The sequence below is a fragment of the Sesamum indicum genome, linkage group LG1 (genome assembly GCF_026168435.1).
Source record: "Sesamum indicum cultivar Baizhima isolate 11 linkage group LG1, ASM2616843v1, whole genome shotgun sequence".
NCBI classification, from domain to species: Eukaryota; Viridiplantae; Streptophyta; class Magnoliopsida; order Lamiales; family Pedaliaceae; genus Sesamum; species Sesamum indicum.
Window position 1 is genome coordinate 20522350 of NC_142657.1, and position 18234 is coordinate 20540583.

The 18234-nt window shown below is 33.5% G+C and overlaps 2 protein-coding genes across 2 annotated transcripts; one reads left to right on the plus strand and one right to left on the minus strand.

The window, feature by feature from the left end:
* Positions 1 to 4162: 4162 nt before the first annotated feature.
* LOC105169105 (ras-related protein RABC1) lies at positions 4163 to 8749 on the plus strand. The gene is made up of 7 exons (XM_011089400.2): positions 4163 to 4320; positions 4413 to 4585; positions 5259 to 5327; positions 5788 to 5853; positions 7035 to 7156; positions 7436 to 7564; positions 8352 to 8749. The coding sequence occupies exons 2-7, from the start codon at positions 4447 to 4449 to the stop codon at positions 8454 to 8456; spliced, it is 630 nt and encodes a 209-aa protein (XP_011087702.1). The 5' UTR covers positions 4163 to 4320; positions 4413 to 4446; the 3' UTR covers positions 8457 to 8749.
* Positions 8750 to 9772: 1023 nt separating this feature from the next.
* Positions 9773 to 17985, minus strand: LOC105169112 (cellulose synthase A catalytic subunit 3 [UDP-forming]). The gene is made up of 15 exons (XM_011089411.3): positions 17572 to 17985; positions 17036 to 17153; positions 16566 to 16761; positions 15749 to 15966; positions 15570 to 15645; positions 15247 to 15439; positions 14754 to 15020; positions 14138 to 14483; positions 13924 to 14061; positions 13518 to 13643; positions 13221 to 13433; positions 12783 to 13047; positions 12193 to 12395; positions 11010 to 11360; positions 9773 to 10657 (listed from the first exon to the last, which is right to left on the minus strand). Exons 2-15 carry the CDS (start codon positions 17057 to 17059, stop codon positions 10073 to 10075), a joined length of 3201 nt encoding a protein of 1066 aa, XP_011087713.1. The 5' UTR covers positions 17060 to 17153; positions 17572 to 17985; the 3' UTR covers positions 9773 to 10072.
* Positions 17986 to 18234: the final 249 nt, after the last annotated feature.

An 18234-nucleotide genomic window follows, 5' to 3' on the forward strand; every position in this document is an offset into this window, starting at 1 on the left:
TTAGGAGAGAGAGAGAGTTTAAGAGAGAGTGGGGGGGTGGGGGAGCGGTTTTGAAATTGAAATGCAAATGGAGATGAAATTGAAATGCAAATGCAAATGTAAATGTAAATGTAAATGAAATGAGATTGAAATACCCGCGAAATTAAGTTGGAATGAATTGTCAAGTCCGGAAGTGGGTCCCCTGCGAGAGGGAAAAGGATTTGGGCGGTGTCGCCATGTTTCGTTTATTACTACTTTTTTCCACATTTATTTTTCTCCTAATTATTATCAAATACAAGTACACCATAATTTTAATAATTAATCATTATAATAACTAATTAATCATTATAATAACTAATACAATCAAATATTCACAATTATCAAACTATTATAAGAAGAATAATAACCAGCTACAAATTGGTAGAATTTTAAATTATAAAATCAGTGTTCTCAATCTAACCAATCAAACAAACATCACTGCTCTATTCCTCACAATTTACGTACTCTTTTTTCCACTATAAATTACATAATTTGATCATAGTATTATTTAATTTAATTTATTGTAAAAAAATTATTAAAAATATATTACAATTTTCATTACAATCGCTCAACGTTGGCTAACATTAAATAACCATATAATTTTTTTGTGTAAGCATAAGCTGATAAGTACTTAAAATAAATTTTGTACACAGATGTCACTACATTCCAACTTCTCGTTCAAGGGCAAATTGGTCATTGAAATACCGACTTTTTAAACATTTTATTTTTATTAATTCAAATGTAAAATAACACATTATTGCATAAAACAACGTATCCATATCCGCATTGTTCAGGTGGATGTTGATCACGAAACACAATGTACAATTATATATTATCCGCATTTGTAAGATTAAAATAGCAACTAACTTATGGAATTTCGAATGCAAAGTGCGAAAGAGTGAATAAGAAAGAGAGAAAAAGATAAGAACTCAAAGGATATATAAGTAATATTTAATTATTTGTATCAAAGATTAAGACAACATCAAACCTAAAAATATAAGTTCGAAATTATCAAAAAATATATATATATATATGCGTTAAGACAATCGAGGACCGGCCACCTAATTGTACATTTAAAGTAAATTAATCTCATGCTTTACTTGTAATCAAACACTAAGCAAACATTTTTTTTTACTATTTTTCTTTAATTTGTGGATCAGATAAGGACCTGAAACTCGTTTAAGATTGATTTGGTAGCTAATCCACCCATGTTTAACAAATTAATGAAGGATAATTAAGTGAATATCCTCATTGAAATTCAGAAATAAAATAAATTAGGAATTAGTAAATAAACAAATGAATTAATCCACGCACTAACTGTGGGAAATGAAGAATGCTTGTTTTCTTAAATGACTAACATAAATTTAATCAAATTAAATCAATTCTCTCACAAGAGATGTCCGGTGAGATGAGTACATAGGAGCTTTAAAGTTGTTGGAAGATATATAGATAATACAAGTGAAAAATAAAGATAAATAAGTGTATGTTCGAGATAGTATTATATTTGGATTTTTATTTTTTGATGTAATTTAAAATATTTTAAATTAAGTGGTGTAGGTTTGGTGTTGTGATTTGGAAGACAAAAACCATTGTATGTCTCTTTCATATTATATTTATATATATAAGTGTGTATATATGATATATAAAAAATTTAAAAATAAAAAAATAAATATTAAATTTTGTACCGAGAAATGCCCAAAAACAAAACCAAACATGAATTTAGGAATTTATCTTTCTCACTTCTACCACCCGTCCTTTCTAGGACAGTTAGGTGACGTAACTTTAATTTTTAATTCCAATAATATTAAATGTTAATTTATTTTTATTGGTAGGAGGTAATTTAAGTTTGAATTTCATAAACACGATTATTTATTTACTTTATATTATATGTATATTTAAATTGTTGGTTTGATTTTTAGTAAGTGTTATTTGACTGGTGTTGACATCAAAGTATAGATTTTTAGTAAAGTCCTTATAATTTGAAAAGTACATTTAGTATCGCTGAAGTCTGCTTCTATATAATAAATAAATTATTCCATTAATAAAAATTTATTAAATTTTTTGATATTAATTAAAAATAAAAAATATCTATACTTAACCCGATTGATTTATTACTAATTTATTGTTAGTCAAAAAAATAGTTTTATGACCAAATTAACTTGATATGTCTTCACATATTAATGCATATGAGAATGTAAATCTTCACCATTATAAGGGTAATATAGTCGGAAAAAAATTATTTAACTTGCAATAAGTCAGTAATAAATCAATAGACTGTAAATATCAATTTTCATTTAATTTTTTGTTAATATCAGCAAATTCAATGAATTTTATTTAACGAATGAACTTATTTGTTAGATGGAAGTAAATATAAGATGTGATAGATGTAATTTTTTAAACTACATAAAATTTATATATAATTACATTAAAGTTTAGACAAAAAAAGTATAATTATCCCAAAATATAAAACACTATAAACATAATTTTCTTTTTTAAAGAAAATAAGGAAAGTAAATAATTGTCAGAATTCAGATAAATGGATTATAGTCTGTTTATTTCATACCTTCCAAACGGGGGCCTTGTCTTTGGGGTTGGTCAAGTCAACCAGGGTGGAAGAGTTGACCATAGGACTCCAGACACTACCCACTTTTGATTTGTCATAAAAAAAAATAAAAAAAAGAAATTTTAATTGTATAAATCATTTTTATTTATTGAGTAATTAACAATTATTTATATTCTAATAAGAATATAATTGGTTGGTTGTAGATATTTAATATTGATAATTGATATATTTATTATTAATAATTAAAATTTATGATGTAATTAAATGATTTATTTGAAAAATAAATATAACTAAATAGCATTAATGAATCTAGCTTGTGCAATACGTCCATCGAATATGGGACGTTGGATTTTTCAATTAATGAAATCACCATCAAATTTGTAAACTTTTAATAATTACTATAATACACATATGAATAATACCTAATATGATATCCTATGTATATTCACATATTCGGATAAGAATAAAAATATATTTATCCTTTATTCAAAGGTATAATAATTTAAAATATATTCATATTCAACGCGTTTAAATATAACTTTTTAAAAAATTAAAGTAACAAAAAGTTAAAAGAAAATGGAAGAATACATTTAAACAAATCAAATAAATAAAAAATTATTATAGAAATATATATATATATATATATTTCTTTTTTAAGAAAGTCGAACCCACAACCTCTTAATTACAAAACCCCATTTTCACCATTTGAATAAAATTCCTTTATCCAAATTTTCCCGTATAAAGATGTTGTTGTGTTCAAATCGATGGGATTGGATTTAAGTTAAATATTTTAAAATATATAATATCAAATTATTCAAACTTGTTTTGATAAATTCATACCACAAAAAATCTTAAAAAATTTTGAGTTTTTATTTTGAACTATATATTATGTGTCAAAATAATGAATTTCAAAGTCATTTAAAATCAAATATTTTAAAATATTTACTCTAAATTCTTTTTATTTTTACTTTTATTTAATTTTTTTTGGTAATTAGTGAGGTGTCCAAGATTTAGTGATTAGACTAGTGCATTTTATTTTAATTATATTTGATTAAGAGAGAAGCTATGCATTAATTAATTTACCTTAGCTATATGATTAGACCACTACTTACTTAACCACTTTTATGAATAAATTGTAAAAAAAATTATTTAAATACTAGTGAAAAATGAAATATTTATAAATAAAAATAAAAAATGAAAAAAATTAACTTTCGAATATTTAAATATAGTTATAATCTTATTACTAAATTATATATATCGGTATATATATGTTTTTTATTTAAATTTAATTAATTTAATTTAAATAGTTTGAAAATCGAATTTGTAAATTAAAAAACTATATTCAGTAAGCCCACATAGTGTTACTTATTGGAGGCCCATTCAGACCCTAAACCCCAACTAAAATCCAACAACTCAGTTCCAAAAATCCATATAAACAAGATATGTTTTATTTGGGACAATTCAATAATTTGAACTTAATCTTTTATAGATTCTTTGGTGTAAAGAAAAAAGAAAAATCCACGTGCTTTGATGACATCATATGATAAGTGCCCTAAAAATTGTACATTAATTACGTAAAGATTGTATTAATTGATTAAGATTTGAGTATAATCTGAATATACATACTGCATATAATAAGCATATAATTTGAAACACTTTTAGGGATTGATATATTCATACATACATAGACGTATACGTTTATCTGGTCAGATCTCCATCCACTTCACTTTCAGCTTCAGGTCATTCTCTATCTGATTTTGATTTTTCGGCAGCTTTCTGTTCATGTTTTTATCAAATATTCATGGTTTGATTTGATTTTTTTGTGCATCAGGTTTCTGGAAAATTGGGAAGTCTGAAGAAGACATATGGAATCATCTTCTGGGGCACCGTCCGAATTCGATTATTTGTTTAAGCTGTTGATGATCGGGGATTCTGGGGTTGGGAAAAGTAGCCTTTTGCTCAGCTTCACTTCTGATACTTTCGAAGATCTTTCTCCTACAATCGGTATCCTTCTGTTATACACTTTGATATGTGTTCGTGTTGCCTTTGTATTGTTCAATTTGTCAATTAAAGTTAAATGTGATATCATTTAATGGAAAATTGGTTATGCTCAAGATAAAAAATACTTGAGGGATTGTTGGTTTCCACATTTTGTTATTTATAAGAATAAATGTCTGGATTTTTCCTTTTTTTTTTGGGGGTGGGGGGGGGTGGGGGGGGGGCGGTGTTCTTGAAGTTTTAATCATCCCTCATTTTTAATGCAGAATTGGAATGAGCATAAGTTGGTTTTGATGGTGGATATGAGTGAACTTGTGAACTTGAATGTGTGATGCTGTGGGCTTGATGTAATTCACTATACAATATGTTGTCCTAATGGTTTGGTCCTTTTTTCCCATGATTTTCATGCAAAAATGACTAACTAATTTGCATGACTTTGTTACTTATTCAGTAAACATATAATTTAAAACTGAGGACAATGTCTGTCATTGCTTGTTCTTGAAAGCAGTATATTGTGTTGGAAGAGTCATTTATCAATATTCTTGTTGAGGTTAGTATTATTTCTTTAATAGGTGTTGTTTGAAATTGACTATATCATGCTGGAATAGTTATTCTATTTATTCAAGTTGTCTTAAACAGTTCTTCTTTTGGTGTTGCGATTTGCTATATCTGCCTGCAGGAGTGGATTTCAAGGTGAAGCATGTTACTGTTGGAGAGAAAAAGTTGAAGCTTGCAATTTGGGACACTGGTAAGGATTATGTAGGTATACTGTTGGTAAAAGACTAGGGATGGTGTACTATGTGTAGCATTAAGGTCTTTCGGCTTACTTCTATATATTTGAATCATTTTCACTTCGAATTTCATGTTTCCGAAATTATAGTCAGTTGCTCTTGAACTGTGCTCTTTGAACTAGTAAAGTGCAAAATACTTTTCGTTTAGGGCTAAGGTTGTAGGAAACTAGTTACAAATGAGCTAATCTTAGAAATACTTTTCAGATAAGTGTTCATTAGCCAATGTATAAATGGTGCAGGTTGATTGTGATCTTTTCTGTTAACAAAGCTGCATCCCATTCACTGCTCATACTCTGATGTAAAACTCTCTGTTGGCATGTCTTGGCGCTTTTATATGGATGCTTTATACATTAACTAGGCTGCATGTTGCTTGAGGAGCTACATGAGGTTTGCATAATCTAAATTCTCCTTTTGCAGCTGGACAGGAAAGATTTAGGACTTTGACCAGTTCATATTACAGAGGAGCTCAAGGAATCATCATGGGTATGCTTTTCCTTTTTAGTAGACTCCTTTTCGTGTAAGTCGATGTCTTTCCTTGAGAAAGAAAGATTGCAGCAATAATTATCATTGATTATGATTAGATGCTCAAAGGATTTATTAGTAATAGCCTGTGGATCATGCCTCTAAATGTATTCTCTTTTGGATATCAATTTTTCTACTGTTGAAGTTAGTGCCATAAAATTCGGATGTTACGTCAGCAGAGGGTTATAATTTTTTTTTAATCCAGGAAAACCTTTTTTTTTTAAATAAAAAATCTCTTGGGGTCCCCGAGAAACTTTGATATGAAGAGTTCAGATCAGAAACCAAATATAGGGTCTCCTACTCAGTTTCTTTCTTCTTCTGCTCATCAAGTCTCCATGGTCATCAAAAGTTGATGGTGTGTCTATCTGTAGCTGGATAGTGATTCAAGGAAATGGCGCCTGGATAGTAGTTGCTAGCATATTTTGTGTGTCCTATTGCATGGCATTTTCCTGCATTATAGAACTATGCTAACATGGGCAAGCGTGGTACTCCTTTGAGTTAATAAAGGATGTCTTGCATTGTATTTTATTTTTCCCAAAGGATTTCTCTGATACTCTAATCTCAGTCGCCACAAAAAGAGTTAGAAGTCCATTGTGCCCTTTGCTTAAATTTAATGGGATAAGGGAAATACCAAAATAGAATCAATTTTTCCTTATTGTGATCACCAGTGTCATGGAGAGGAACTAGTTAAGTGGAAGTTGAGAATTCTTTCTTCAGTGCTTCAGATGGAAAGTATGTAATGTAGAGGTTAACTTAAAAGTCTAAAGTTATTTTTGGCACATATACTTATTATTAATCAAGGGTAATCTTGGAAGAATGTAAGCAAAATTTGACTTTTCTTGTTTGTTTAAAAAGTCAAAGTTTGCATCTTTTACGGGATGGGGGGGATTTTGCTTCTCATTCATGTGTCTAGGTGTCAAAACTATATTTTGCATGACATAGCATTACTTGAGACTTGAGATATGATATTATCTTTTCATTATAGAATAATAATTTCAGCTTTGCACAGGCATTCACATTGCAGATCACATGAAACTAGTTTCCCTTTTACTTTGGAATGGTTTCTCTTAATTTCTTCTGTTGCAATATAACATTTTCTTCTCTGATTTGTCTGAAAAACTGATCATCTTATTGTCATTCAGTTTATGATGTGACTCGGCGAGAAACCTTTACAAATCTATCTGATATTTGGGCTAAAGAAATTGACCTGTACTCAACAAATCAAGATTGCATTAAGATGCTAGTTGGCAACAAAGTTGATAAGGTATCTTCATTACCAGTGGTATCTGAATTTGATTGCATATTTTCTTTGTTAGTGCTATCTGGGATATCAGTTCCTTGGACATATGACTGGATTCCTTGCGCTGTCTCATATTTGATTATGTCTTTCTATTATTTAACTCCTTTTCCTAGTGCTTTTAGGTTTATCTAGCTGCGAGTATGTGTTTTCTCTTGTTTGTATTAGATATAGCAATATAAACATGATGATGGCGGTATTACATTATGCTTGTTAACAAAAAATTATCGTCTCCACCTTTTGCAGGAAAGTGAAAGAGCTGTGAGCAAAAAAGAGGGCATTGAGTTTGCGAGGGAGTATGGATGCCTCTTCATTGAATGTAGTGCCAAGACTAGAGTAAATGTGGAGCAATGTTTTGAGGAACTTGTTCTGAAGGTTAGTGGCGCATTAACAGATTGCTTTCTTTTTCTCAATCTTGTTGAGTTATTTGTTAATGGTCATTGAGTACTGAACGAGGACTTGGGGTCTTATCATCCAGCTATTTGGGCTAACCGGTTCAACAAGAGCAAGAGAAAGTCTTTCTTTTGGGGTTTGGACTTAACCTGAATTTACATGGACTGGGCTATGAGTTAAAAACAATATAGAGCAATAGTGTGAGAAACAAAATGGTTCACTTGGTAATGTTCATATTCATTATATCTGCTTTTCTAATCTCTGTAACTCAACAAGCATGATGAGCAAGATAAAACCAGTTAGTTCATCAAATTGATTTCCAATCTTCAGATATATGAACTGAAGCAATGTGAAAGTCTAAAGAAGCCTTTATTACAATATACTACAAAAAATGTAACCCTGCATATAATAATGTATCAGATCAGGAAATTCCCATCTTTTCTCTTGCTGTTTTGTTTCTTCCTCTCAACTATTTTCATAGTATTACCCTTGACCTTATTCCCTTTGGCAAGCTGAGAATTTTCGATTTTGCTCTGTTTCGTTCACCACCTTATCATTAATCTAAGAATCACACGTTTTCCCTCACCGTGTCCACATAGCTATATTGTCTATTAAACACGCATCAAGCCGCTATTGAGGTATACTACATTTGCTATTAACATTGACATCGAAACTCAAAAGCTTGTTTGATTAGTCTTACAGTGCCTTTTTAAAGCCGCTTGTCTATTTGTAATAACATATACACCTTCAATGTTCGAATTTTTGACAGATCTTGGAGACACCAAGTCTCTTAGCTGAAGGCTCAGCTGGTGTGAAGAAAAACATCTTCAAACAGAAACCTCCAGAGTCTGATGCATCCTCCGGCTGCTGCTGAATCTTTCTTACCTTCGGCACTCATTTCCTTCCAAATGTGACATTAGAGGCATTTGTTGTCCTGCTTGACACGAGAAGCTTGTGTAACTGATCTTCTCTGAACATTGTATAGTGGTCCAATGTTGCATAGTGGTTTGGTCCCGATTTATTTTATGCTGTCTTATAGTTGCATTTTCTAAAATATCCTTTTGTTCCCTGTCGTAGGCTCGTAGCTTGCTATCTCCAATATGTATACATTCATTGCCATATTGCCTGCATTATTTATGGCAAGTGAAAAGCGAATTAGTTGATAAATCTCCTCAAAGCTCAAAGCATATCACATTCACTGGGTTCAATGCCACACAGTTGATCAATGAGCAATTTTATAAACCAAATGTACGTGCAGTTAGGGAAAATATTTGCGCAAATCAGATCTGCTTAGCATTTAAATTAAGATTCGCTTTTTCTTTCATTGTAGGGTTAATTACATTTAAACTCCTTTTGAAAATACAAAATTACACTTCAAAAAAATTTCAAAATTATATTTACACTTTTTTGAAATTCATGTTTACACTTAATCCTTTTTTTTTTTAGGATTTGGATGAAAAATGCTAATGTTAACAAAAAAAATTAATTTTTACCTCTCATTTAATATTTCTATGTAATAATTTATACTTATAAGCAAAAAATATAATTATGTTAACTTCACATCATTTATATACATTCCCTCCTAAGTACAAAAATATATATAAAAATATTAAATGGGGTTAAAATGAAAATTTTATGTAATTTTTTTTATTGATGTCAATATTTTCCATCCAAATTCTATCAGAAAGAGATCAAGTGTATAGGGAGAATTTTTGAAGGAAGTGTAATTACAATTTTTATATTTTTATGGGGGCTAAGTATAATTAACCCTTTATTTTGTTGTGTTTTTTATTTTTTTTCCTTTAATTGAATAATGGAAGTGTTTTTTACAAGTCATTCAAAAATTTGTCAGACTGGAATTTTGAGTGAATTATATATCTATCTTTTCTACTTTTATATTTGATTATAAAATTATTTAAATCTAGATCAAATAACATATACATAAATATATATATATACATAAATATATATATATTATATAGTTAGGCCAAGTTCTGATGCAAATTTAAGGGCAAAGCCGTAAATATATTGTATAAAGTCGTAAAAGAATTTCGTTTTTATTTATAAAAACATTTTTCACAGCTTTGTCTTGGTACTTTATTTTTGTAAAATTTTGTAGACTTACTTGTCCAACTATAATTGCACATCTGCCAACCGTTAACTGTTCTATACTATTACAAACGTAGTGTATTAAATGAACGAATGGACGGACTGAACTTCATTACAGTATGACAAGTGTTTACTCATAAGTTACAGAGACTTCTCCCAAGACTCTTTGGAAGATGTAATATGATCATCTTTGTTTTCATAATTACCCCTCTCAGAAGAACTTATATATCTGTGCACAAAACCGAAACTTCACATGGACAAAAAAAGTACACCAAGATGTGAGCAGAATATAGAAATGTGATTTATCACATCACTACCTTTAGGACTTAGGCTTCTTTGGAGGCCTCTGAGGCGAATGTTCGAATAGATATCATGTCCACACTAGCAGTTAATTCCACACTGTTCAACATCTGGGCCTGTGACTCTTGTGGTGAATGGATCAACTCGCACCCATAACAATGAAAAGATTGAAGCTAGAAGAATGGACCAAACGACCACAATAGTGGGTGTGCGGTTTTGGCGACCCATAAGACCTTTGAGGAAAGGGTAGAGATGAACAATCACCCAGAAGGCAAAGAATAGTTTCCCAAAGAGGGGGCCCCACGATTGGTATCCGCTGTTGATAGCATATGAAATTCCAGCAACAACACCTACCAAGTTTATGATGAGGAGAGTCGTTGGTGGTATTAGAAGAGTTGTCCATTTGAACATGTAGAGCTCAGCAAAATCTCCATCTTCGTCGGAGGCCTTAGACGTGACAGTGAAGTTGGTATCTATTCCAGCCAGAACTTTGAGCAATCCTTGGAAGACAGCAAAGAGATGAGAAGAGACACCTCCAATGACCCAAAACTGCTCATTCCTCCACCATTCATCAATTCCAACCCCACTCCATCTCATCTCCAGTATACCAGTTGCGAAGATGGAGAGAAAGAGTGATAGAAACCAGATACTAGCAAGGTTACTAATCTGCAACATAGAGTTGTCATTTTCAATGTTAGTCTATGTAAATTTACTGCTGAAGATGTATTCTATAATCCTATCACGCCGTGATCATTGTTCGATGAAGTATTAAGAGAATATTTAATATAATTAATCAGCTTGATGCAGCATGCAGTCACCAATGAAGGCAAAAATGAAACATCAAGTTTATTGGATGTATCAGTATAACAAGTATGATGATACCACCCAAGAGACATTTCATTGTTGTGGAGTGCAAGGACGTGAATGTTTGGATGGTCGATGGCTAAATGGGATACAGATAGGAGTAATCAAGGGTAAATTTCCATTAATCATTAGGACTTGGGAAATGGATACTAACCTGAGGAATAATGAACTTCCCTGTGAGTAAGCAGACAGCTGGCAATGTACAATAAAGCAGAAGAGGAATGGCAGTGATTGGGTAAATTGTTGTGTTGACATATGCAAATCTCTCAAGCCATTTTAATCTTCCACCATAGCCATACCATATCGGACAATGCCTGCTAAATAAAATTTCCACAGATCCCAAGGCCCATCGAAGCACTTGGTTTAGACGATCAGAAAGATTGATTGGAGCAGACCCCTTGAAGGCTGGTCTTGGAGGCATACAGTAAATAGATCGCCAGCCACGAGCATGCATCTTAAATCCGGTAAGAATATCTTCTGTGACGGAACCATAAATCCATCCTATCTGCACACAGAAAGAAATGCATCTCAGAATATACTACATTCAGTACTTGCATTTTGTTCTTCAGAAGTCACAAGAGAGAAGCATATTTACAGGTAATATGCACTTAATGGTTTATAAAAGAAAATGTCAGAACATCAAGAACATGAGATGATGTGAGGGTGTTGATATCCTTATTAAGAAATATACAAGCAACCAAAACTATTTAAAATGCCAGTTTACAAAAGTGATATCAGCACAAGAATGACTCGACATGTCGTAAAGGTATAAATAGGAGGATAAAAATATTCAAACATCTTTGAAGATCACAGGCACACCTCAATCTTAGAATTGACATTAGAACATAAAGGCTGCATCTTATGACCAATTCCCAAAACCAAAGAAGGGCTGTAAAGGAAAGGAAAGTAGGGGAGTGAAGGTAATGAGAAGTACAATATGATTCTTATCTTTTGGGATTGGGCATATGATTTCACTGGTAGCCAATAGAATTGCTATTTTGCTAAAGTTAAGCATCAATATTTCATTGGCTCTTCAATCTTAATTTGGTGCAGTGTACTCTAATTCCCACTATTCGGTTGAATACTTATTTTTTCAAAGAATGTTGTTGAAAAAGCTAAATCTTTTACATCTTTGTACAGTTACCATAGAATATTCAAGAATATTTCACTGTTTCTCTTGGATTTTGTTACAACTACACATTTATAAAGGTAAAAGATCCCTTTGTTTAGGCGTTTCTTACCAAACTAAAGTACTTCTGACATCTGCTCTTTGTTGGAATAAAGAGCATTTTAGCCCCAACAAGAACTTCGGATAGAAAATAACTATACAAACTTACCTCACTTCCCCATTCTGTCTTATCTTCATAACCACAACTTATAACATGAATGGCCTCTTTCAGGAGAGTCTCTGGTGTGGCAGATTGAGGCACACCACCATTCTCCATTAGTGTAGATGCAACGAAAACTGCAGACTGGCCAAATCTTTTCTCAAGGCTCATCTGGGACATGAGCAATGACTTCTCATCATCAAATCCAGCACCTGATTTATTACCAAGTGAGAACATTTAGCAACATACCAAAGATATGAACAATTAGATAGATAAAAGAAAGTTCTCGTAAACATCTTTTCCTGATGCTAATTTTGTCTCTTTGCAAGACAAAAAACTTAATAAACAAGAGAAAATGGGTGTGCTAAGACATGTGAAGTAATGCAAAACTTGAAATAAGATAATTGCAGAAAGGCATAAGTGCAAAATTTTCACATGTTGAACGCGGCAAATTTGAATCAGAATACAATATAAGCATCACGTCCATATCCATTGACGCAGTAAAATCATCACCAAATTAACTATTTCATATCAATAAGAGTGTTGATAAAAATACCAACTAACAAGTAGCTGGACTTATTGATTTAAAGAGAGCATACCTTCAACACCCTCCTCTATATCCTCCAAGCTGAAAATAGGAACAGTGGGATCAACGTGCTTGCTAGATTTCTTTTTATCTGACCCCTTCTTACTTGATTTAGAACTTTTTTTCCTTGACCCACCAAAACAGGACGAGAGGAAGCCAGGTTTCTTATGCTTAGGTTTGTGAGGAGGCTCATAACCATACAAAGCTGTTCTATTAAAGACACATCCAGTTCCCACATATACAGGGCCTTGAATTCCATCCAAACCTCTCAAGTTAATCTGGTAGCACAAAAGAACAAACTCAATATGAGTTATAAATAGCCAACAAAAATTACTCTCATCAAATAGCAAAGCATTGTTCAAGCCTACTACTTAAAAGTAACAGCTAAACCAATTATTAGTATAATCTAATAGCTAAGAGCCACAAACAACTGCCAGTATGGCGAACTCACATCAAAGAAGACAGTATTGCGGTTGGCATATCGATCACTCCTATCTATACCATCAAATCTCTGTGGAAATTGAACATAGCACACATATTTCCCTAGATTTGGATCCATTAAAAAGCACATTGCTTCACGTAAGGCCTTGCTGTTGTTTATGTAGTGATCACAATCAAGATTCAACAAGAAAGGTCCATTAGTAAGAACTGCTGACACCCGAACCTGCAAAAGTTGTTTAAGATGTTGAATTTGTCAATAGGCAAAATGTACAAGGGTCAAGGTCAAACTGTATCCATTTGCACTTACAAGTGCATTCATGGCACCAGCTTTCTTGTGATGCTGGAAACCTGGACGCTTCTCACGAGAAACATACACTAACCGCGGCAGCTCATTACCCTCGCTATCAAGGCCTCCACTTTGGCCCAGGAAAACCTGCAAGCAAAAGATAAGATGATACAATGTAGAGGAGAAACAAGGAACAACTGCAAGTAACTACATGCAGGTTACATGAGCGTATCAGCTTAAGATAACATAACCCTTGGTAAAGTCCAAAATAAATAGAAAAGATCAACATCTTATTTATGACACTGTCCCATACACTGTACATGGCAGCTATGTAGAAGAGGATTATTGACACAAATTATTTGATATGTATCAAGGAACATAACACTATAACCAGCTATAGCTTCAAGTCTCTAAAAGTTTAGCTCACCTGGATCATTCCTGGATGGTCCCTTGTATTATTTCCTGGCCATGGTGTGCCATCTTGCATGATCCAACCTTCTTCAGGAACTTTTTGGGCTTTAGCAACGAGTGCATTTATACGAATTTTGAACTCTTCATATTCTCTCTGCAGGAGAAATAACATAAGATGCTTGAAAAGATCTGACGATCCAATAGCTTTTTTAACACAAAACAATATTCACCTTCATAGCTCTACGATCTTTTACAAAGGATGGCTGAACTTTATCTTTTAAGTAGTCAATCTTCTGAGCAAAATACCATTCTGGAGCCCGAGGCTCAATATTGTACTTCTTGCAGAAAGGAACCCATTTTCTTGCAAATTCTGATGTTTCTGACAGAGCTTCAAATGTCAGCATGGCGGCACCATCATCAGAAACATAGCATGAGACTTTGTCCACAGGATAGTCCACCGAAAGAATGGACAAGACAGTATTAGCTGTAACCAGAGGAGGCTCCTTCAAAGGATCAACAGTACTGACAAATATGTCAACAGCAGCTAATTGTGATGGCTCTCCTTCGCGGTCATATCTGCCAATAAATTACATGTTTCAAAATCAGACTACAAGAAGAACTTTCATTAATTTATAGATGACCTTGGAGAAAAAGAAAACATTTTTTTAATTTCAAAATAAAGAAAAATGAAGGGGAAAAATAAAGAAAAAAGATGCTACAATATTTTGAACTTAAACAATGATACTGCATTCATCTCCCTATTATACATCAGCACACCATTGCAAATAGCTAGACTAGAAGGAAAAACGTGTATATTAGACTCGGGTAGATGGAAACATTTCTCACCTAAGAGCAAGCCTGTCAAGATATGTTTCACGATTTACTGGAAGCCATTTTGGGAACTGATCCAAAATCCATGATATTGCAAACCAGATCTCACAGATCACAGAGATTAACCACAAAGCAAATGCATTTGGTACAGGATTGGTTATTCTATAGTGTAAAAAGATGCAAAGAATCACAAGCCGCAGCACAATAACCATCCTATAAGGATTTATCCTTGATGATGGAACAGAAACCTTCCTTGATAAGGGCTGTCTTGCTTCATCACTCCTGCACATTAAAGTTGATTAACCAGAAGGAAGAATTGTTGCTTAGGTCAGGAGAAAAAAAAAAAAGGAATCATCAAAGTTTTATGCATAAGGCTCTATGTGTTCAGTGCATAGTAGTGAAGTTTGTGCTGCCAAATAAGAACAAGCTAAGGTCATCCACGGACTTTAAACGATATAATCAGAATTTCTGTTTGATTTTTATAACACATAATGAAGTAAGAACTCACAACAGAGAGTCATCCACAAGCACATCTGTGCTTGCATCTATATCTCCAGCTCCTCTTTCTGAAGGAGGATGGCTGGCAGTCATTGGAACAACAGGCTTTTCCTGCTTCATCTTCCAGCCATCAACTCTCTCTTTCCAGGCAACATTGCCTAAGCCAGGGGAGCCAAAATCCCTCACTGGATCCACAATCCTTGCTGCAAACAGGAAAGAAAAAAAGAAGAGGAAGAAGATGGAAGTGTAAGTTACATGCTGATAGCAGAGACACATATAAATCCATTGGTAATGTGATAGGTTAAAATCAGGGTTAAGGAATTAGAAGTTCACGTTTTCCAGTAACACCAGGTGGAGGAGATGCCATAGAAAGACGTCCAGGAGATGCAGCAGACAGTTCTCCAGAAACCTACAAACAAGAGAGGGAGAGAGTTTTAGCATCAGAAAGGCCAAAAAAACATATCTCAGGATAACAGAATATAATATAATAAAAGAATTGACCAGAAACATACATCCGTTCCATTTGTTAGCAAAGGAATGTGGGTATGAGAGACCTCCTTATCGTACTTTGGTGCCCCAACATCTTCCCCTCTCCCATAAGTCATGTGCCAACTCAACATACGCTCTGAATTCTTCTGCTTCTCGTTTTGATTCTCAGAGAAATGGTGATCACTTGCATCATCATCAGCAGCACCATCCTCCTCTCCATCACCACGAATTGCAGGACTTCCTGTATGTGAATGTAAAATTTTCCTTTCAGGAAACCAGTTATACTGCATGTCACTACAATGTTAGCAGTTGAAGATTGACCAGAAGTCAAGCAAGGTGCAACCAACATCACCTATCCCCAACCTCAGAGAAAACTCAGAAATTAAAAAAAAGAGTACAAAAATCATGCCGAATGTTACTGAAACTAGAATCAGCAACCCTCCTATTTTTCTTGGGTATTAAAAATGTAATTCTTCACAACATCTTGTCTCATCCATAACTTAACCATAATGCAGATTCTATTCGACATTTGTAATTTTCTTGCAACTGCAAGTGTTTGCTTTAGCATCACACATAATAAAATGCAATGTTGTGAGGTAATGTTTCTCCACTTTGAGTCACGGAGCATTGGATCTACTGAAAATTAAACTTTAAAAACTTTGGAAAATGTTTCCAGATTTTGGAATCCAATATTATTATCTATCATATACTAATGTAGATTAAAATCTACTAAATATTAGCATATACAAAGAATTTATTGATACTTTCTCCAAATGTCTAGCTTAACTATGCAAGAGATTACCATGAGTCAGTTTCCCAAATTGTATGAATTAGATTTACCTTTATGTCTCTTGTATCTGGTTTTGCATTGAGGGCAAGACTGATTACCGTCCTTCCTCTCATATTCATAGCAAGGCCTGCAAACAGGAAATGCGCAGACATTGCAAGCAACAAAAGGTTCACCATCAACAGTCAAGCCCACATCATCACCACATATCTGACAGACCTGACTTCCCATGTTCTTCAAGGTCTTCCCCTAACAATCAAACCCAACATCAGTTAAAGGAGATCTGATATTTCCAAGGTTTAAATCATGAAACTACTTCATAAATAGCTACAATGAACTTGAACCCCCAAAAAAAGAACAATGATAATCCATCCGTGTACATTGCATACAACAATATAATCACAGTGAAGAGTAAGGAAACAAGATTAAATTATTAAATAATCAATTTTGAAGAGTATTAAGGATCCTTACAAAAATATGACTAATTGCTAAAAAATAATGAAGATCAAAACTTCCAACTAACCTTGGTCGCTGCTTCAGATTCCATTGCCACTTAGCTTCGATGAGATCGATTGATTCACTGTCAGCTAGATACGAGCTTCACTCAGATTTTAACATTCGCAGAACCTCTAAAATGCCCCCTGCAAAATCGGATTTTCTTTTCACACTCGTTCACTGGAAAGTAAAGTTTCCCACTCAGATTTCATCAATTTACAGATCAGATCTACTTCGATTCACATCAAAGCCAACCAGATACGAACTCTAGATCACGCCCACCGACAACCAATTATAAAACATATCAGCCTCTCATATTTACACATTTCTGACCCCACAATAAAGCAGTATTAATTATTGCAATTAAATTGAAGGCAGTAGTCAACTAAACTTCAATTCACTCGAAAAAGCTCTGAAAAACTTAACCGCCGCATTAATTCTCAACTCCACAAATAAAACAACCAAAAAAAAAAAAGAAGAAGAAACAAGAAACAAAAAGAACCCATCAACAAGCCCATACATTCCACATAGTAAGTAACTGCAAGCCGGAAATGACCAACGTACCACGCCTCACAGTCGAAGGCTACCGCAATCTCCGGCACTGAGATACAGAACAAAATCTCTAACGTAATCAATTAAACACACTCGATCAACAATCCACCAGATCATTCACAGATACAAGATGAGGGACAGGAACGCAGATGCGGAAAATGGAGGAGGATAGAGTGAGACGAACCAGCAGCTGTCGGTCTCCCTCTCTCCTATTTACTCTCTCTAGAGAGATATTACAAGTACGTTGAATATATAGAAGAGTATGGGTTCAGCTATTATTACTGAAAATCAATGCTACAATTATCAACTAATGATGAAAATGAGCAGATTAAAAAATGGAGTGTGACAGAAGAAAACGACAGCGAAGCTGCCGAGAGTGAGCAGATTTGTAGAGAGAGAAAAGAGGAGTAAGAGAGAGTGTGGGTCTGGCAATTAATCCACCGACAGTAACGAGAGGAATGTGTGCATTTGTCACCCACCCGCCACTGTGTAGTGTATTATTGCAGTGCTTTAAAGAGTTGTACTTTGTGGACAGTTTAATCCTCCTCTTCTGAGTTGTGGAAATTTTGATGAGATATTTGAAAATGAAATATCTTAGGGGCAATATTGCAGAAGCTTGTGATGGTACCACTAAATTCGGGAACAACTAATAATTGGTACATAGGAACATGTCAC